Below are 21,730 nucleotides of genomic sequence, written 5' to 3' on the forward strand. Positions count from 1 at the left end.
GATGAAGCTCAATGAAACCTCTATTGCAGATATGATAAATAATGATGATGAATGTGGGATGATAGAGTAGGGTTCAACAAGGAAACATAGTTAATGGTCTATTTGTGAAAGGAGGAAGAGGAAATAGTTTTAAACTTCAGACTTATCACCCAAGGTTAATTTGCCATCCAACACAGTAGGTGGCGATAATGCTCCTTTGGAGTTAATCGCCATTAAACAACAAGAAGAAGAAGAAGGTTGGCTAGAAACTTTGCAGGGCAGTGGGCCTCCAGGAGCAGTGTTAAAGACTTCTGATATGGGTTATTTCACTTTTGAAAATTCTCTATACATCACATAACTGTTCCTGTTTGTTTTCCAGATGTGATCTTTGCAGGGTTAGAAAACAAGAAAGAAGGAGATTCTGTTACTCTACAAACTGGTGTTTCTGATTCACTGAAACATGATTTAATACAGTGGACATTTGGACCTGCGAATCCAGACACTCTTGTAGCTGAAATGAACATAAAGATTCATGAAATTAAGTACAGTCCTGATAAGAGATACAGAGAGAGACTACGACTGGAACATCAGACGGGATCTCTGACCATCAGAGACCTCAGACCCGCAGACGCTGGTGTTTATCAACTACAGATCTCCAACAGTAAAGAGACTCTCTACAAGAGATACAATGTTTTTGTTGGTAAGTAGTGCAAGTTAAATCATACGAAATGAGTATTTCCCTCAAAATTAAATCACATATGCAATTTACTTGCTTCAATGTGTCTTCAGCCTATTCCAGATCCGGGTCTGTCCGCTGGTTATATTGTGCTGATTTGTGTTTGCGCCCTGCTGCCTGTGGCTGTGGCTGCAGCTCTGGGTTTGATTTACTACAAGTTCAGATACTCTAAACGGAAAGGTAAGTGTTATCTACAGCCAATATAGTGAAAGGAATAGACCTATATAAGAGTATAAAGGCCCTATCATTCACTTGGTGCAATTCAACAGCAGGTGTGCAAGTGTTTTTTTTGCTAGTTTCAGCCCAACACAGTTATCATTTTCATGTTCTGCACCACGTTGTTTAATAAAACGAGGTGTGTTCAGGCACATTGTTGGTGCGTTACTATTTTGAGGCAACTGAAAACAACCAACTGAGACCTAGTCTTAAGTTTTGACTTAAGTGTCAAAAAATTCTTAGTAAAGAGTAGGACTTTTCTAAGAGTAGGAGACTTTTATAAAGAAGCTAAAAGTAACTTTTAGTAAAGTATAAGACTGATTCTTAAGTCCTGACTTAAAGGATTAGTTCACTTTCAAATTAAATTTTCCTGATAATTTACTCACTCCCATGTCATCCAAGATGTCTTTCTTTCTTCAGTCGAAAAGAAATTAAGGTTTTTGATGAAAACATTCCAGGATTTTAGATAAAGATAAAGATAAAAATGCTTTTGTGGAATCCGGTTTGTCCCATAGGTGGTCCGTTTCCTCACTAAAGAAGTGTTCGGTTTGTCCACTTGCAAATTCCGCCAGGTAAATAGCGAATCCACCATGGCGCGAGCGCAACTGGCTTTTAAAGGGAATGAGAGATTAGACTCTGATTGGTTTATTGCATTTTATGCCCAAAACACACCCATGACTCATTAAGAGAATAGGGACAACCCTTTTGGACCATGTGCCTGACACACCAACCGTTTTTCCCATCTTTAAACTAGCAAAAGTGGATTCGGACACGCCCTAAGTGCACTTGCGGCGTGTACATAAATCGTTAAATAGGCCATCATTGACATAGGCTCCTAAAAGTTCATTTCATTTGCATAATTATGTTTTAATTTATTGAGTAATTATGTAGCTTTAAAGAATCATGCAGTAGGTCTTAGGAAAAACAGGAATTTACTGTAGCTGAAAAGCAGTCTTTTTTTGTGATTTTATTTACAGTAGTTTGTTCATTCACAATTTTGTTAATTTTTTGTTGACTGCCTGAACAATGAAACATCTGTAAAAACATTTTATACCTTGGTGTTGAGACAGAAAAGAAAACGGTGTCAGTGACGGAAGGAAATTCTGTCACGCTGAAAACTGGTGCAACTGAAATCCTGAGAGATGATGAAGTACTCTGGAAGTTTGGATGCAAGACATGGTCATCGCTCAAATCCACAAAAAGGCTGGTAACATTTCGTATGCTGATGATGAGCGGTTCAGAGACAGTTTCAGCTGGACCAGTAGACAGGAGATCTGACCATCAGCGACATCAGGATCCGAATCTCTGGAGATTATCATCTACAGATCACCAGCAGCAAAGCGACCAAAACAAAGAGATTCAAGGTTATTGTACGAGGTGCGTGGCTCAAATACTTCATATACCCTACTGTACTGTCTTTAAACGTGTTCCTTTATTAATTTTAAACTTCTAAAAAGGGGTTTAATGTGGGTTTTGAGTTCATCTGCATGTCAGCAAACATGTTTCTGTTTCTTTATGAAATGAAGTGGACACACTGAAATTCACGGAGGGAGAGCCTGTCCATCTGCAGACCGGTATTACTAAAATTCAGAAAGAGAATCTGATTCTGTGGAAGTTTGAACCTAAAAATGCCCTCATTGCCAAAGTTGATGGGCAAACCAATGAGACCAGCGTCTATGATGTTGATGACGAGAGATTCAGAGACAGACTGGAGCTGGACGATGAAACTGGAGACCTCACCATCACAAACACCAAAAGCACCGACTCTGGAGTTTACGAAGTACAGATCAAGAGCAGTGATACAGTTTCATACAAGAAATTCAATGTTCTTGTCTGGTGTGAGTAGCTCAAGATAATCACTATATTGATAATCTGGTTCACATGCACATTCACGTTTCTTCTATATGTTTCTCTCGCTGTCAGTGAATGCGCTGAAACATACAGTTGGAGATTCTGTGATTCTACAAACTGGAGTTACCGAACTGAAGAATGATGATCCGATACTGTGGAAGTTTAGCGATAAAGACACTTTTATAGCTGAACTCAACAGAGCCACCAATCAGACCTTGTTCTATAAAGGTCCTGATGGGAGATTCAGAGACCGATTGCAGATAAACCAGCGAACTGGAGATCTGACCATCAGGAATATCAGCAGAGCACATTCAGACGTTTATACACTACAAATCAGCAGAGGCAAAAAGATCACATGCAAGAGATTCATGGTGGTTGCCCATGGTGAGTAACGCAATCATATTTAGCACTGTTTTGATGCTTTTAATGCTCTTGACACAGATTATTAATAGATCAAAAGACACAAACAACTGAAACGTTCTGTCAAGGTTTTCTCAAAGTCTCAAAGTTAGGAACAAACGTTCTTCCAGTAATGTTAATAGAATGTCATTCAAAGTTGTCAGGGGTCTCATTTATAAAACTGTGCGTAGGATCCCTACTAAAATTGTATGTACGCGCAAAAGCTAGATTCTGTGTACGCACACAAAAAAAACAGATTTATAAAACCATGCGTACGCCAGATCCTGTGCACAAATCCCTTTATAAATCCCACTCAGCAGAAGATTGTGCGTACGTGCATCTCCACCCTGTCTCCTCCCTGAAATCACCATATATGGAGCTTACGACGCCTAGTTTTACTATGCATAACCTCATCTGCATATCATTTCCATACATATTCCCATCCACGTGACACCACGGTTAACACCGTCAAAGGTACAAGACATTGGAAAATATTAGATATGGACTATAAATGGAATTTGTGCCACACATTATATTGATAAAGATCATCCAATATCCTCTTTATGTTTTAGAATAAATATATCTAAATATCCATAAAAATAAAATACTTCAGATAAAGGTTTTAGAATAGAGTTGATTCATTCATTTCCACTGGCCAGATAGTATTTTAATAGTTTTAAACAATTCAAATCAAATGTATGCAGTTTTGCTGATAAGGTGAACATATATTTTAGGAAGTTTATAGGCTATTTTTAGTGGAAACAGATCAGCCTACTTATTTATTGCAGTGTAAATAGGCTACAATCGTCTGACTCGGCGCGTCACTGACAAGGTATTTTAAAAAGAAAACATGCAAATCTTACCGTTTTCCTCAAATTATATCCTTCAAATGGTAATTGTTTGAAGATCCTTCACACGACTTCAACACCTCCTGCAGCTGTGGTTGTACAGTAAGATATTATTGGACCTATTCAAACTGGACAACGGACCGTTCGACCACCGAATCCAGCAGTGTCTTCCATAATATCCAAGTTAAGTGTGCATCACTGATCGTCATTCTCGAAAAAAAAATATTTTGTCATAACATCTGCAGTTTAGTTTAAAGAGGAATTATTGTGCTCCTCGCTGTCATTAAAGCAGCGTGCCACTGGAAAAGTGATCGAAAGTAGCACATCTGCTATCTAAATTAATATCACTTTTGTCTCCAGAATGTGCGTACGCACAGCTCAAAGTTTGCTTAAAGGTGCGCACATTCTCCCGTCAAGTTTGTTTTTATAGTTCACAACCTTTGCGTGGGAACTGGCGTACGCACGTTTCTAGCCCCGTTTTATGCGTACGCACGCTTTATAAATGAGACCCCTGGGGCCTCATTTATAAAACTTTGTAGATTTCATCCTAAAAGTGTACGTACGCGCAAAAGCTAGATTCTGCGTACGCACAAAAAAAAAATCTGATTTATAAAACCATGCGTACGCCAGATCCTGCGCGCAAATCCCTTTATAAATCCCAGTCAGCGGAAGATTGTGCGTACGTGCATCTCCACCCTGTCTCCTCCCCGAAATCACCATATATGGAGCTTACGACGCCTAGTTTTACTATGCATAACCTCATCTGCATATCATTTCCATACATGTTCCCATCCACGTGACATCCACGGTTAACACCGTCAAAGGTACAAGACATTGGAAAATATTAGATATGGACTATAAATGCAATTTGTGCCACACAATTATGTTGATAAAGATCATCCAATATCCTCTTTGTTTTAGAATAAATATATCAAAATATCCATAAAAACAAAATTGTATAAAATACTTCAGATAAAGGTTTTAGAATAGAGTTGATTCATTCATTTCCACTGGCCAGATAGTATTTTAATAGTTTTAAACAATTCAAATCAAATTTATGCAGTTTTGCTGATAAGATGAACATATCTTTTAGGAAGTTTATAGGCTATTATTTATAGGCACTTATTTATTGCAGTGTAAATACAATTGTCTGAAACGGCGCGTCACTGACAAAGTATTTTTAAAAGAAAACATGCAAATCTTACCGTTTTCCTCAAATGATATCCTTCAAATGGTAATTGTTTGAAGATCCTTCACACGACATCAACACCTCCTGCAGCTGTGGTTGTACAGTAAGATATTATTGGACCTATTCAAACTGGACAACGGACCGTTCGACCACCGAATTCAGCAGTGTCTTCCATAATATCTAAGTTAAGTGTGCATCACTGATCGTCATTCTCGAAAAAATATTTTGTCATAACATCTGCAGTTTAGTTTAAAGAGGAATTATTGTGCTCCCAGCGCTCCTCGCTGTCATTAAAACAGCGTGTCACTGGAAAAGTGATCGAAAGTAGCACATCTACTATCTCAATTCATATAACTTTTGTCTCCCCTGGGGGGGGAGCATCCATTATGATGATATGTTATATACGCACATACCTTTTTATAGCCCATTCATTAAAATTTTTTTAGTAAATTCAAAGTATTTGCACCTGGTTAAGAATGCTGATAATGATAATTTAGGTTGATGCAATTTGATTTATTGGGTGATGTAATAGGATAATTTAGAAGTTTTTCATTTTAAATAGTTATTGCTATTTGGGCCAGTTGGTGTCGCCAAAACACATACTCTTCTAAAAGAGTGCGTACGCACGGTCAAGAGCATCCTTACGGTGCGCACTTATTTACGCCAAGTTTATTTTTTATAAATCCCGGTATGTGCGTGGAAAAATGCGTACGCATATTTCTATGCCCATTTTGTGCGTACGCAACGTTTATACATCAGGCCCCAGGGGTCTCATTTATAAAGCGTGCTTACGCACAAAACAGATGTGCGCACCTTTAAGCAAACTTTGAGCCGTGCGTACGCACATTCTGGAGACAAAAGTGATATGAATTGACATAGTAGATGTGCTACTTTCGATCACTTTTCCAGTGACACGCTGCTTTAATGACAGCGAGGAGCGCTGGGAGCACAATAATTCCTCTTTAAACTACACTGCAGATGTTATGACAAAATATTTTTTCGAGAATGACGATCAGTGATGCACACTTAACTTAGATATTATGGAAGACACTGCTGAATTCGGTGGTCGAACGGTCCGTTGTCCAGTTTGAATAGGTCCAATAATATCTTACTGTACAACCACAGCTGCAGGAGGTGTTGATGTCGTGTGAAGGATCTTCAAACAATTACCATTTGAAGGATATAATTTGAGGAAAACGGTAAGATTTGCATGTTTTCTTTTTAAAATACTTTGTCAGTGACGCGCCGTTTCGGACAATTGTATTTACACTGCAATAAATAGGTAGGCCGATCTGTTTCCACTAAAACTAGCCTATAAACTTCCTAAAAGATATGTTCACCTTATCAGCAAAACTGCATAAATTTGATTTGAATTGTTTAAAACTATTAAAATACTATCTGGCCAGTGGAAATGAATGAATCAACTCTATTCTAAAACCTTTATCTGAAGTATTTTATACAATTTTGTTTTTATGGATATTTTGATATATTTATTCTAAAACATAAAGAGGATATTGGATGATCTTTATCAATATAATGTGTGGCACAAATTGCATTTATAGTCCATATCTAATATTTTCCAATGTCTTGTACCTTTGACGGTGTTAACCGTGGTGTCACGTGGATGGGAACATGTATGGAAATGATATGCAGATGAGGTTATGCATAGTAAAACTAGGCGTCGTAAGCTCCATATATGGTGATTTCAGGGAGGAGACAGGTGGAGATGCACGTACGCACAATCTTCCGCTGACTGGGATTTATAAAGGGATTTGTGCACAGGTTCTGGCGTACGCATGGTTTTATAAATCAGATTTTTTTTTTTGTGCATACGCAGAATCTAGCTTTTGCGCGTACGTACAATTTTAGTAGGGATCCTACGCACAGTTTTATAAATGAGACCCCAGGTCTTTAAAAATGTTCGCAAAATGATAACATAAAAACATTATTTATACATCGTTCATGGTTTTTTTTTCTCTCAAATGTTTTAGTTGGATGTTTGTCTATCGTCTAATGTCACTACTTGTTTCAGAATGTTTAGAGAACATTCAAAATTAACATTCCCATAATGTTTGCAAAATTCTAAAATGGAATATTCACTTAACCAAGAGTTTTTTGTTTTTTTAAAACTGTAAAAAACAAAACAAACAAAAAAACATTCTGAACGTTCAGAGAAAATTCTGAAATAATGTTTCCATAACTTAATGGGAATATGATCAAAACATTAATTTCACTACCTTAATTCTATGTGTATGGGTTTTTTTTTTCTGTGTATTTCTCTTCTGTAAAACACTTTAAAAGGTGCTATATAATTAAAGCTGTACTTATTTACTTACTTGGGTATTTTCGTTATCTGGGATGACCATGGCACAGAAACACTGGTTTTGATCATCCAGGTTTGCTTTAATAAACAGTTCAACACTGAAATGTTGGTCCAAATCCAAACCTGAATTAGTTTATGTGGGTCCAGAAATACATCACAATATTGAGCAAAATTTATCCTCTTGACTTCGTAATTAATGTCAGTAGTTAGTTTTGATGTAACCGAGGCAGTCAGATCACCTGTTATAATGTCCATGTTTTTCTCTTTTATGTGGTGCTGGGACAAAATAAAGAGAAGACCGTGTCAGCGACAGAGGGAGATTTGGTCACGCTATACAATGATACTGAAATACAAGATGATGATCTGATACTGTGGCTGTTTGGAGCTGAAGACAGACTCATAGCTAAAAGAGAAATGAATAAAAGTGCCTGTGCTTATTATGGTAGTGAAGGGAAACTCAAAAACATATTCAATTTGAATCCTCAAACTGGATCTCTGATCATAACAAACAGCACAACTGAACATGCTGGAGTTTATAAACTACTGATCATCAGCAGCCGAGAGACTAAATACAAGAGATATCAAGTTACAATCAATGGTGAGTAACACAGCGGTCGCATTTTTTTTTTTTTTTTTGCTCTAAAATGAACATATTGCAGTAAATTAAAATGCCCTTAAATTGTTCTAGTTCATAGTTGATGTAACTCTTTTAGTGTTAAAATAATTTATCCTTTCTCAGCTTAACATGTAGAGACAACTATAAGTATTTTCAAGGGTTAATTTTCTCCATTTTCTTTTAAATTTCTAAATTATTTGCAGTTTGACACTCACTGTATTATTTTGAGTGTTTTTGATCAGGTAGAAACACTTTGAATTTCAAACAGTTATGGGTTGCACATTGACACTTAATAAAGCTGTGACATCAACCTTTTCTTTGTTTTCTTACAGAGAGAGAAAGAAATACAGACGAAGAGGATGAGCAGGAGGGGATACGCTTAATTAATATATAAAACCCTCAACAGTAATATAATAATTGTAAACAATTTTAGAGACTTTATTATTGACTATTATTTTTGGTGCTTGTGAATCAAACTAAATGTGATCACAACTGAACTTGGTTCAACTAGTTTCTCTATATATTTTTGTTATATATTTATGAATTTATTTTATTACAATCCTTAACTTGTTAGTGTATGGACCTTATATGTACTGTATAGCAGTGTTTTGTGTTAGACAGCTCTATATTTTGTAGTGGCTTGTATCTGCTTGACTCTTGTGGATTTGGACAATGATTTATAATTGGTAATATTATAAATATTAATATTAATGAGGTGCTTATGAGCCTTATTGGGGGTTTATTGCCTGTTTTTTGGTTTTGCTTTTTGTGTTCCACTACTTTTATTATGTTCCTTTTCATTCCTTATTCTCATTTGCAAGTAATTTGGATAAAATGATCTGCTCAATTAATAAATGTTCAAATAAGATGTACTATACTACTGCTGATATACGTCATATAAGATGTAGATACACTGCTGGTATTAATATCCGAGGGTGAAACATTTCCCCGCGCAGATTTCACTCGTGTCGAAGTTGGTCACACGAATCTGACCAACAGAAAGCCGCTTGGCTTTAAAGTGACTTCGGTTCAAGCTTTGTTTAATGTACACTATTGACAATGGACCTTTTTGCCCAGTAAATTTCACCAAAATGTTATGAATTTTTTCCACTGAGCAAACAATTTTACCTATTTAATATTTGCTTTTCTTAAATGTAGAAATTCATCTATAAAGCAACATTTTTGTGAACTCTAATTTATAAAAATTAGATTTTTTTTTTTACATCACTACAATTGTAACGATTCCTGTCACTTCCCAGACTCCAATTCCCATAATCCTCCCTGCCAGTCACATGCACACTCCACACCAATCACCAATTGCCACATACAGCTGAAGCTCATTATCTGGACTATTTAAGACTCACACACCCCCCACCTCATTGCGAAGTCTTGTTTATCCTTGTGTTGCATTACTGAGCGTTATTATACTGTCTGTCTGTTACCATTCCTGTCTGTTACCTGTTTATGATCCTCTGCTGCCTGCCTTTGGACTGTGTATTGTTTCCTGACCTGTGAATGATATCTGCCTGTCCTGATTCCCTGCCTGTTCAACGATCTCGATTCTGCCTGCTCTCTGCCATACCTGTTTGCCACTGCTTGACCCTTGCCTGTTTAATATGGAGGACCAGGAGTGCCACTTAAAAATAAAAAGAAGAATTAATTAATTTATTAATTCAAACATAAAAATGTATATAAATGAATCACTTTTTATATGGGCAAATTAATAGACATATTTAAAGTTGTTTTTTTAATTCCTGTTTTTAAATGTAGTTTAATAAAACAATACATTTTAAAAATCTTTTTTGAATGTATAAATAAATAGACAAATTTGAAATGGGATATTTAATTCATTTTTAAAACATAGATCAATAAAACAATAAAAAGTACATTAGTAAATCATTTTAAATGCGCATTTAAATCGCTTTTTTAAAAAGAATTTGGCAAATGCTTTTCTTTCTCTATTTACCAAATGCTTTTCTTTGTCGGTTTGCCAAATGCTTTTCTTTATCCATTTGTCAATCGAGTGGTAAAATGCCATTGGACAGTACACACGTGGGAGCAACCAATCAACTTTCACCTCAATTTGAAGAGCCAATCCTCTCTCACTTGTAACACTCACTGTCATTGGACAGAGCAGCCAGGGAAGAGTTAGGAAGCACACAATAGTTTTCCCGAATGCCAGTCGTGGTTTATTTTAAATGCTTTCACCAGCAGGTGCAGCCAACAAAATACAAAAAAAAAATACAAAAAACAAACAAAAAAAAAATAATGCAAAAATGAATTCAACACATACTTGTACTAAAATACAAAAGAAAATGCTGTGAGCAGCAAAACCTGGCACTACACAAGGCACAGCGGCACATCTGGAATATAAAACTGTTTATCTCACTTCAGACAAACATCTTCACGCCCTTGCATCATTCACAGACTGCCCCAAACATACACAGATCATGGGTTAACTAGACCAGTTTCCCGCCAAACACATTGTTACGGGGAAAGATTTCACCTGTAACACTTCACACCAGATTCATTGAATATCATATAAATACATAAGCAATTCATTTCTTATGTTTCAATCATAATACCAACCAGCACAACATACAAATACAAAAGAAAAATTCACCAGATCATAGTATTTATACATCTCTCCCCACTCTAGAAATAGTATGACCCCTGAATAAGAGTAATTGGTGATATCCATGTGACAGTCATCATGTGTTCTCAAATACAGGACCAGACAAGTAAGTTGAAATGCAAGACTATGACATGTATTAAACAAACATAGGAAAAATCATGTCAAATCATAACAACCCATAAATAAATAAACAATAACATATTGAACTGATGTTTACGTGATGATGACCTGTGTTCATCACAATTTTAATCCCACCGAACATCTTTTAAATCCATTCACTTATCGTTTATTTTTTATTTAATATTTTCATATTATTAGTTACATCTGTATATTTATTTGCTTTATTTTCCCCTTCATTTCCCATATTTCTTTATCTAATTAATATTCTTTACTTTATGACTGTATTTCTGTAGCCTATTTCTGTAAATGAGCATCTGTTTTCACTTGTAGCCCCTCGTGCCTGTGACAGCATTCGAATTAATTCAGAGTTTAAGTTTAAAAAATGTGTTACTATTTTAGAATATTTTGTTTATTATTTGTATATAACCTATGAAAGCTTTATTTATGATTTTATTTTATTTCTGTAGGCGCAGAGTTAATTTACGGGAATATTATATATATATATATAAAACTCGTGCACAAGTATTGAAACACGAGTGTTTACCACCGGCATTCACTGTGTCGTGTTAGTGGATTGATTATGTCGGACTCACCGCAGGTAACTCATAATCTACAGTTGTTATTCCTGTCTCCTGACAAAAACATTGCATGCGGCGCCTGTGGAGTGTGGAAAGTTACTGGAGCGCGCAGCCACGCACGTCTCTCACAAGGAACGTCATGGCAGTGATTGACAAGCCAGAGGGCCAATCGTTTATGCGATCGATTGGCTGATGTTTTTAAGGCCCTACCTCGTGCACAGATGATGTATATTAATATTATTCCTTTCAGTGCACCTAATAAATAGTCTTTTATCAGTTAGTGAAGACAGTTTCAAGTAATATTGCAAAAATGTATAAAACAAAACATCCTCTTTAGCACCTTTAAATGCGCATTTAAAATGATTTACTAATGTACTTTTTTTTGTTTTATTGATCTACGTTTTAAAAAATGAATTAAATATCCCATTTCAAATTTGTCTATTTATTTATACATTCAAAAAAGATTTTTAAAATTTATTGTTTTATTGTTTTATTTAACTACATTTAAAAACATGAATTAAATAAACAACTTTAAATATGTCTATTAATTTGCCCATATAAAAAGTGATTCATTTATATACATTTTTATGTTTGAATTATTAAATTAATTAATTGATTCTTCTTTTTATTTTTAAGTGGCACTCCTGGTCCTCCATAGTTTAACTACAAACTCTGCTTTAATAAAGTTTGCACATGGATCCGATCTTGAATCCCGCCTCGTTACAACAATAGACACCATATTTTCATTGGTCTCTGATCAACCAATAGCAATCAGTAACCAGGCATTATTCATATTATAAAAACATTACATTTTATTGATTTAAATTAAAAACCATGTGATGTTCATTCCAATGACCGCAAGGTGTGAAGGGGTTAATATGTCTGCACCAATATATGAACAAGTTCCCCTTGGAAAAGAAAAAAAAAAACTTCAAATAGATAAGTGCTCTACTAAATGTATTTATTGTTTTTGATCAAACTGGATTAAACAAGGACACAAATTTTTAAAATGATTCAAAAGCAGCCCAAGATTAGATGTGAAGTTTATTGTAAGTATTTTTGGCCATTGCAGATGTTAAACATTGGTAAATGGAGGATGTTTGTCTTTCATCTTCTCAGTTTTTTTCACTTATCCAATGATCTGAAATGAACAAAATGGCACAAGAAATTTGAAATAAAAACAGTGTATTATGAGATACAGTCATGATGACATTTATTGTTTGCTAGTTTCTTATGTAAAGTTTATTATAATGACAATTTGATTGCACTTACGCCACTAATCCAGCTGCTGTAGGCAGACACACGAGTGAAGACTGTTGGCTTCTGGTAGGTATTACAACCCAATGATGACACAAAGCTGGTCACTCCATGGACGACGTACTGACCGCTCACCTGGCAGTTCAGAGGACCGCCAGAGTCACCCTAAAACAACACAACAGGAGCCAAAATGAGACATTTTCCTGCAGTATGAAATAACAGTTCATGATCTGTTTGACAGTCAGTCTTTCTCACATTGCATCCAGACAAGCTGCCGCCACCAGCGCACACCATGGTGCTCTTCACGGTGCTTCCCCACCAGTCACTACGAGAGCAGGTACTGTGGTCCACCACGGGCAGGTAGGCCTGTTTCAGCTGAGCGGAGAGTGACCCACCAGCTGCATGAGAGACAAGGAATCATCAGTACATGCAAATGATTTCAGGAAAACCAAAGCTATTTGAAGTTAAACTGACTCTGAGTGCGGCCCCAGCCGGTGATGTAACAGACATTGTTGTGGGGCAGAACCTGTCCTGAGGGTGGAAGGGTGGCCAGCTGAACGTATGAGTTCAGAGTGGCGTCAGAGGACAGACGCAGAAGAGCGATATCATATCTGGAAAACAAAGAACAGACATCACAGTCTACAACGCGCATTTAATTTCTCAGGCTAGGAGGCGCTATAACTTTAGAAGATTTTTGAAACGATTATGGATGTTGTGTTGATGTAAGTCCAGGTCGTCATGTCTGAAATTTATGTCAAAAACCCAATACAGTCAAGTATGCTGCTTAGATACTATGTGTAATTGTAGATATTGTTGTATGTGAAGCATTAAAGTTAAATGTGTAATTGTTGATATATGATGTGTTTGATGTCATTACTGCAAAATATTAAAATAATATACTTTAGTTATACTATTACTAAAGTCCTCTAAGTGGATTTTTACTACAATCAAAAACTGATATGCAAGATTGAGCTTGCTTATAACCCGACGTATAACCCGAAGGTTGCAGGTTCAAGTCTCAGAACAGGTGTTGTGCTGAATTCGGACCCCCTGCCAGATTATCAACCCTCTAGTATTGGTAGATTTAGGAGTAGGTGTGGGGAGGGGTTAGGGTTAGGGGTGGGGTTAAGATTAGGCAATCTGATAGCAACTTTAATGAGGGGGTAATAATTTGGCAGGGGGTCGAAATTCGACACAACAACTGTTAGTTACCTGAATCAGCAGAGTAATATAAAACACTGCTATGGCTGATGGGGTGACAGTTATTACAAAATCGCTGTCAGCTAAATGCTGCGATTGACCAATCACAATAAAGATTTTCAGTGAGCCACGAAAGGTGTGTTGCGTTAAAGGTAAAATGGTCGAGACAGTCATATTACGTTAAAGGTATTTACTTTTTATATGTGTGTTGTATATGTGTAATTGGCTTGGCAATATAGTATTGCTGTTTGTTTCTCGTTAAAGTTCTAACTATTGATGCAGTTCGAGTTTGTTGTGTTAAAAGTTATAGGCCTTACGAGTGTTTGTCGATATAGTCGTGTATATGTTGTGTATGATTGTCGCCACTGTTGTGTATGTTGTGCATGTTATATACACACCCAGCAGCCACATTGTTTCTGTTCCAGCTGGGGTGGATGGTCACTTGACTGACGCTCATGTACTGCTCGCGACCTTCGTGGTTGTAGATGTCGTGGTCACCCAGGACAACACGCCATGTTCTCGTGCTGCACAGGAAACACGTTCAGAAAAACATAGGTATAGAGTCAGGAACAACTGAACACTTTTTAAAAATCTATTACATCCTGTATTGACACTGTCTTAAAGGCATGAAATTTCCATTGACTTGTCAATTCTCATTCATTCTGATTCTGAAAAACTGACAAAATTAAAAAAGATTTGATTGTTAGCAGCTGTCTGAATCCATTGTACGACTACAACCAAAAAATGTTTTGCAAACACATCTGCCACCAGAGGGCGAATTGCGACAGTCATGTGTAACAGGTGCGCTTCAGATCAAGTATTGACCTTATTCAGAGCAGCGCCATCTTTGCTTTTTAAGGGGAATGAAGGTCAATAGGTCTCTGCAGGACAGTAATGGCAGTTACCAGATCAGTGGGCGAGGCCATAACGGAGGGGCGCTTTCGACTTTGTTACCTGATTGGCCCACGTCACAGTGACAGTAGAGTTTAGGGGTGGGGTCAAGTAAAGCGCATCATTTCTATGCATGATTTAGAAACACCCACCAGTTTAAAAATTGTTCTGCAGACATCTCAAACTCCTTCAGATTCATACTTGTAATCTGTCTCAATGTTTGTGTTGTTTCTTAAAGGATTAGTTCACGTTCAAATTAAAATTTCCTGATAATTATACTCACCCCCATGTCATCCAAGATGTTCATGTCTTTCTTTTTTCAGTCGAAAAGAAATGAAGGTTTTTGATGAAAACATTCCAGGATTATTCTCCTTATAATGGACTTCAATGGCCTCCAAACGGCTGAAGGTCAAAATTAGTTTCAGTGCAGCTTCAAAGCATTCTATGTGATCCCAGACGAGAAATAAGGGTCTTATCTAGAGAAACCATTGCTCATTTTCTAAAAAATAATATAAAAATTGTATTTGTTGAACTAGCTCTCTTCTTCTTCTCTATTTGAATTCTAGAAGTGTAGATGCTGCTAAGTGTATTACTGCCCATTTAAACTAAATTGTCATATACAATCTGCTAATGCAAGTATATAACAAATAGTTCAAACTTTGACCTGTAGAGGGCAGTAATACACTTAGCAGTGTCTACACTGTATGAAACTGTAATTTTGACCTTCAACCGTTTGGGCTCCATTGAAGTCCACTATAAGGAGAAAAATCCTGGAACGTTTTCATCAAAAATCGTAATTTCTTTTCGACTGAAGGACATGGACATCTTGGATGACATGGGGGTGAGTAAATTATCAGGACATTTTTATTTGAAAGTGAACTAATCCTTTAACCATTTAGATAAAAAAAAAATAAAAAAATCATTACGTGTCAACGCAGTGGGCGGCGGTCAACACCCAATTCCTTCTGATCAGAGTCCCACCACAGGTGTGATAGTAGCTGCCGCCAGACAGATACTGGAGAGAGATCTGTGACAGAGATGAAGATTTAGATAGAACTTGAAAAAAAAAAAAAAAAAAAAATGAAGAAACATTTCAATATGAGTGGTATTTTAAAACTTAATGCGCTGATTGGACTGTATTGAAGTTGGAAAATTCAGTTAAAACCAGCTTTAAGTTTTACTTGATATAAGCTGTTTTTTATGGCCATTATTGTAGACCATCATCTTGGTTGATCTTGTTAGTGGGACTCCAACAGACCTTCTATATTTATAAATAGCTTGACCATCTTAACCCTGATAGCACATGAACATCACGGAGACGTCTACTTGATGCCTGCATTTACATCTGCAAGATGTGTTTTTAGAGTGTTTGCTCATCTGTAAAATGTCTCTAAGACGTTTCCTGTCAGATGATAAATAGACATTTAGAAAACATCTTTAAGACGTTTATGTTTTCAGAATGTAAAACTGCTTTTTATAAGATGTTAATCAGATGTTTGTACACAACAGATGTTTTCCAGATTAAGCAACGTATGTGTGCTATCTGGGAAGCTGGTACCACCATGCCCATTTAATTGTGGAAAACCACCAAAAAAGCTTAGCTATTGAGACTGAAAAGGATTTCATTTAAATAAAAATGTCGTACCTGCCAGGGCCAGGAGTTGGGACTTGCCACCTCTCCACCCACAACCCTCTCCTCAATGGCCTGATCCTCTATATATCTGGGCTCAGCCAGCGCTGGACACAAAAATGCATTTAGACATACTAGGATTGTAGTAATTTTGAATTTTGAGTCTATATAGACTTAGTTTTTTACGCAGTCGTTAACTTGGCAAAATTTAAGCCAAATGCAAGTGTGGTTTTCTCAACAGAAAAAGAGAGGCATCTTACCCAGGGCGGCCAGCGCACTCAACAACAAGATCCTCAGCATGTTTGCAGTCTGTCGTCTTTCTGAATTCTTCCATCATCCATATATATGCCCGCAGAAGTTCACAGCACGGTACAGAACAGGATGTGTGACTCACGGCTGATACCCACAGGTGTGTGAATCCCACAGATATCACCACTGCCAAGGCCAATGTTCCAGTTGCAGAATAAACTTGTTTATCTAGTTTGACACAGATGCTTGACCTGCATTAGCTTCGAGTTAGTTCAGTTCAGCATCTCACCTGATATAAAGTTCATGTAAGGTTTCATTTGCATTTCATTAATTATTTAAATTCAGCAAAAAAAAGAAAAGAAATTTGATTGAATTTTTAAATTGAATGAATTAAATTTAATTAATTTAATTTCATTTTTATTCATTACTTTAATTATCTTTTTAGTAATAATAATCCATATTAATAATATATAGATTAGTATTTGCTAATTTAATTAAAATGTATTTATTTATTTATATATATTTTTTCAACATTAAGATATTAATTTAACATTTATGTGAACCTATAAGGAAAGTGTATATTTTAAGAAAGTTTTTAAAAGTACAAAATTCCAAATATATACAAAAACAAATCTACTATACAAATATTAACATTGCATGCATAATAATTATTAAAGAATTTGTAATGACTGAGACAAATCAGACACAGTTATTTGTTAGTTAACCAATAGTTTTAAGCTCACTCTGGGGTCTGGCTTCCATCCCCCGAGAAGTTCTCAGTTACACCAATAAATGCCGCATGGAGAGCAGAGAAGAGACACACAAAAATGTGCATCTTTCCTGCATTATCCACACATAACACAGACTCTCTTGCATTAAAGGGGACCTATTATGCAAAATTCACTTTTGCCTGGTGTTTGGACATAAATGTGTGTTGACAGTGTGTGTACACAACCACCCTATAGTGATAAAAATCCACCCACTCCTTTTTTTTTAATCCCCATAAATCTTTTTTATTTTTTATTTTTTATTTATTTTTTTTATTACAATATTAACAAATAGAACAAGTTGGTACATGCAAAAAATAAACAATATTTCAAAAATTAGAGAAGAGAAAAAGATAAGAAGAAAAAAAAAGAGGGCAAATAGATAAATATATTAAGGAAGAATATTAAACATGGCACAAATTCTGGATGTTTTCATTGCTTTCTTGTTAACAGAGGTTGAAATTGTATTTAAATACATCTTCATCCCCATAAATCATAAGCAGTGTCTCAGAACAAGCCGTTTCCAGATCCCTGGCAGTGTGACGTCACAAAAGTCACAGGCCCCGCCCACAGTGTTGACTGACACTTAAGTTTGAACATAGACCCGCCCTGAGCGCGTTTTACAGTGAGTCCGCCATTGCTGCACTGATGAGAATGATCCCAAGTGATTTAGGTGTTCTGTAGCTGGATGGATTAATCCACATAGCTCTCTTCATTTACTACCTAAATCTGAGCTGCTGAAAAGGAGGTGGATTAACTTGGTTTTCCAGGAAAATGCTCCCTCAGTTCTGCCGAAATTCGTTTATGTCTGTGCGATTTCACACCGAACTGCTTAGTGAACGAATATCAATACAAAAGGACAATACAAAACAGAGACTGTGCTAAAAATATGCTACTCAAGGATTTACAAGTAAAATCTGTTCGTGATCCATCTTACAGTCTCCAGAGTGATACTATATGGCAGTAATGAAGGTAAGGGCACTTTATTATAGTTCATCAGAGTTTATTTATGGGTATAAAGTTTATTAAGCACCACCCGAAAGGCATAGGTCTTTATATATTCGTTTACTGTTAGTTGTATCATGTGTTTCTCTGTTATTTGCTATGTTGGTGATGATAATACAAGGGAAAGAGAGTTTATGGATAATATTTTAATGCACATTTGCAGTGTTTTATTAAGCTCTTACAGTGATTTTCTAGAGTGAAAACGGACGCTTCATCTTTTCTGTGAAGTACAATAAACGTCATAAAACTCATCTGTAAAGACCCCTTAAAATTTTGTAAACATTGCAACGTTTCTTGGTGGGCGGGGCTTAGCTGGAGGCAAAAAGAGACGCTGGACTCAATGTTGACAAGCGTAAGCTAGCATGTTTTAGGAGGGATTTATTAAACATAGATGCAGAAGAAGGTTCAGAACTGTCCGAATATGTACAGTCACTGACTCTGCGGGACCGTGACAGCTATTTTTGTAAATTAACTTAAGTTTTGGATATTTCCTAGACAACATATGAATTACTTTCGGGTGGTTCGGGGCATTTTGTCAAGGTTTATTGTCTAATGTAACCTAACGCTGGGCTAACTATGATTATGGCTAGCAATGTGGATTATTTTAAGAGACCATTCAAAGGATGGCACACTCATCTATCGCTGTATGTTTGTTTAACATTTAAGCTAGCTAGTGTGCTGAAAGTTGGCGACATTTCACCTATAAAACAGAAACTTGCTGATTTGTACTAGATAAAACCAACACACCATTACATATGTATCGATTATTTTACCTGATATGAAGTGTGCACTGCAAACACGAGCATTATTTATGATTGTCTCCGTCCAGTCTGTACGCCGTTGCTTTCAACCACAATTATTTTTTGATTTCTGTGAAGGAATGTCTGCCGGGATCTGGTAAAACTTTAGTTTTAAACCAAAAGTCCTGTTCCTTCTATTCTGGCAGCCAAAAACACAACAAGACGACATTTTAAAGTTAAAACCTCAAACTTTTAGCGCGCCCGCTATACCTCGGTAAAGTTGGTTTTATATTCGCACATTCGGACTTCTGATAAATTCAGACTTTCCAATAAATGTGCAATAAATTAATGTTTGCGAATTTTAAGCAGCGACATGATATTGACCAACGATTGTCAAATTACAACATTTTTCACAGTCGATCAAAATAGGCAAGTATTGTTTTAATGGCATATTTACTTGTGAATGTCCACTGAATGTCCAATGTAGTGTGATTAACAAGGCTATTGAATACGGATGTCCGAATGTGCGAATATAAAACCAACTTTACCGAAGTGCCCGCTATTAGTTCTTATTTATGTTTTGCCTCCAGCTAGAGCGGTGATGTCACAGTGACGTAGGCGATTAAGGGGTCTATAGTTTGGCCATCATTCGGACGGTACAACAGGCCTGTACTAATATAGTAGATTAAAAACAAGAAGACAATATAAGTTATAACCGTAATTGAACTAAACTATACCTGTTCTATCTCCATGCAGCATATATTCGCAGTTTCTGTCATTATAGTGCGTCCTGACTCAATCCTTTCACCGGAGAATGAGCTCGTGAAGCTCCGCCCTCTTAGGCCGAGCGCAGCAGCTCAGTTGCATTTAAAGGGACCGCACTGAAACGGCTCGTTTTTGCTCAACCACTAAAAGTAGCAATTTTAACATGCTATAAAAAATTATCTGTGGGGTATTTTGAGCTAAAACTTCACATACACACTCTGGGAACACCAGAGACTTATTTTACATCTTGTTAAATAGGGCATAATAGGTCACCTTTAATGTATAGACAGACATTATTACCATTGCTGTATTACAATCATTGTATTCACGTATGTATGTGTATGTTTTATGATACATTTAAGGTAACTGCAATCATGCCATGTTTAGTGTCTATGCGTTCGTATCGGGAAGATTTAAATGCTTGTGTATGCGGTATGTCCATACCTGCGCAACACATAAGTATTACAAGAATCTTTAATAGTTCTTATTCAAAGACTCAGTTTGTTAATCTGCTTGGTCATAAAAGCCCGGGCAAGGGGGTGTGTTGTCACCCGGAAATACAACACCTTCATTGGCTGCATCAACCTTAAGAGGTTGGACTTTGACCAGAGGTTAAAAGCTAAAGAACAATGCCACTCCCTCTCTTTTTCCTTGCTTCTGGGACCACAGAACAGACGTCTATTGGCTGGAGGCCTTTTCAGGCCAAAGCCTTTAGGCCTAAGCCTGCTGGCCTCGGCCTACCAACCAGCCATGAGCTCAACATCCAACATAGAAAAGACTGGCAACAACTTCAGACGAAATCCTCAAGACCTCTCCTCAACCTGTAGATCCGACACTCCTCAGCATAAAGGCATCTTGCAAGTATCGTACATTTTAACACTAAACAGCGATTTAGCATTAATTTGTAAGACTTACCTTTGCTATTGCTGAAGAAACTGATGATTCCTTTCCAGATTGTCTTTGACTTTTTCCTATAGCTCTAGTAACAGTACCTCCTCCGGTTCAACCATATCATTACTCATTCTTACCTACCGTACGTATGTGTGTGACCTTTGTTGTTATGTGTTTGTTAGTTTAGTTATGTGTTTGTTAGTTTAGTTATGTGTTTGTGAGTTAGTTAATAAAGATTGTGCACAAAATATGTTTGGTTCTGACTCCGTCTGCTAATAAATTGCCTCTTAAGTGATTTAGATCCCGAATCTATGCTCTAAGTAGCACGGTACAATAAGAATGTTATTTTTCCATAACCTGGAAATGAACATTTCTTAGAATTATTAAACAATCAACACTGAGTTTCCACTGGACAACAGGTTAATTGATTGTAATATTAAGATTAATGTAGCTATATCCAGTTAATCTGATTAACAGATTTACATATTCATAATTAATCATAATTAATAAATCATATTGAGTTATGAATAATTATTAATATTTCCCATTTGAGTTAATTCGCTACAAATTTTTAAAAATGCTGTTTTGATTGTGTAGTTTTAGATACAATACAGGAAGTATTTCATGTCAGCTATTTTTTTATTTATTTATATAAAGTATATTTAGCGGCTTTATAAATATGGGCTCTGGTCTATGTCACAGACACGTCAGGTTCCACCATCCAACACTCCCAGCGCACTCAATCTCCAGAGCACCAATCACAACGCACTCAATCACCAGAGCACCATTACCAACGCACTCAATCCCCAGAATAATAATCACCGCCACCTGTTCATCATCAGCAC

At 36.5% G+C, this 21,730-nt stretch overlaps 2 protein-coding genes across 2 annotated transcripts; one reads left to right on the forward strand and one right to left on the reverse strand.

The window, feature by feature from the left end:
* Nucleotides 1-2,811: 2,811 nt before the first annotated feature.
* Nucleotides 2,812-9,797, forward strand: LOC125263461. The gene is made up of 3 exons (XM_048182446.1): nucleotides 2,812-3,166; nucleotides 7,834-8,139; nucleotides 8,490-9,797. The coding sequence occupies exons 1-3, from the start codon at nucleotides 2,836-2,838 to the stop codon at nucleotides 8,549-8,551; spliced, it is 699 nt and encodes a 232-aa protein (XP_048038403.1). The 5' UTR covers nucleotides 2,812-2,835; the 3' UTR covers nucleotides 8,552-9,797.
* Nucleotides 9,798-12,430: 2,633 nt separating this feature from the next.
* On the reverse strand, nucleotides 12,431-16,874 carry LOC125263462 (elastase-1-like). The gene is made up of 8 exons (XM_048182448.1): nucleotides 16,729-16,874; nucleotides 16,484-16,575; nucleotides 15,765-15,865; nucleotides 14,346-14,471; nucleotides 13,222-13,358; nucleotides 13,003-13,145; nucleotides 12,763-12,912; nucleotides 12,431-12,631 (listed from the first exon to the last, which is right to left on the reverse strand). Exons 1-8 carry the CDS (start codon nucleotides 16,766-16,768, stop codon nucleotides 12,620-12,622), a joined length of 801 nt encoding a protein of 266 aa, XP_048038405.1. The 5' UTR covers nucleotides 16,769-16,874; the 3' UTR covers nucleotides 12,431-12,619.
* Between the last annotated feature and the right edge of the window lie 4,856 nt (nucleotides 16,875-21,730).

The sequence above is a fragment of the Megalobrama amblycephala genome, linkage group LG2, assembly GCF_018812025.1.
Source record: "Megalobrama amblycephala isolate DHTTF-2021 linkage group LG2, ASM1881202v1, whole genome shotgun sequence".
NCBI classification, from domain to species: Eukaryota; Metazoa; Chordata; class Actinopteri; order Cypriniformes; family Xenocyprididae; genus Megalobrama; species Megalobrama amblycephala.

Excerpts from the sequence above, each read along its gene's own strand:
- LOC125263461 (XM_048182446.1), top strand. The coding sequence starts at position 2,836 with ATGTTTCTCTCGCTGTCAGTGAATGCGCTGAAACATACAGTTGGAGAT. Across the intron at positions 3,167-7,833 it reads ATTCATGGTGGTTGCCCATG|AGAAGACCGTGTCAGCGACA; the intron begins GTGAGTAACGCA and ends GACAAAATAAAG. Across the intron at positions 8,140-8,489 it reads ATATCAAGTTACAATCAATG|AGAGAGAAAGAAATACAGAC; the intron begins GTGAGTAACACA and ends GTTTTCTTACAG.
- LOC125263462 (XM_048182448.1), bottom strand. The coding sequence starts at position 16,768 with ATGCTGAGGATCTTGTTGTTGAGTGCGCTGGCCGCCCTGG. Across the intron at positions 14,472-15,764 it reads GCCGCCCACTGCGTTGACAC|CACGAGAACATGGCGTGTTG; the intron begins GTAATGATTTTT and ends TTTCCTGTGCAG. Across the intron at positions 13,359-14,345 it reads AGAAACAATGTGGCTGCTGG|ATATGATATCGCTCTTCTGC; the intron begins GTGTGTATATAA and ends TTTGTTTTCCAG.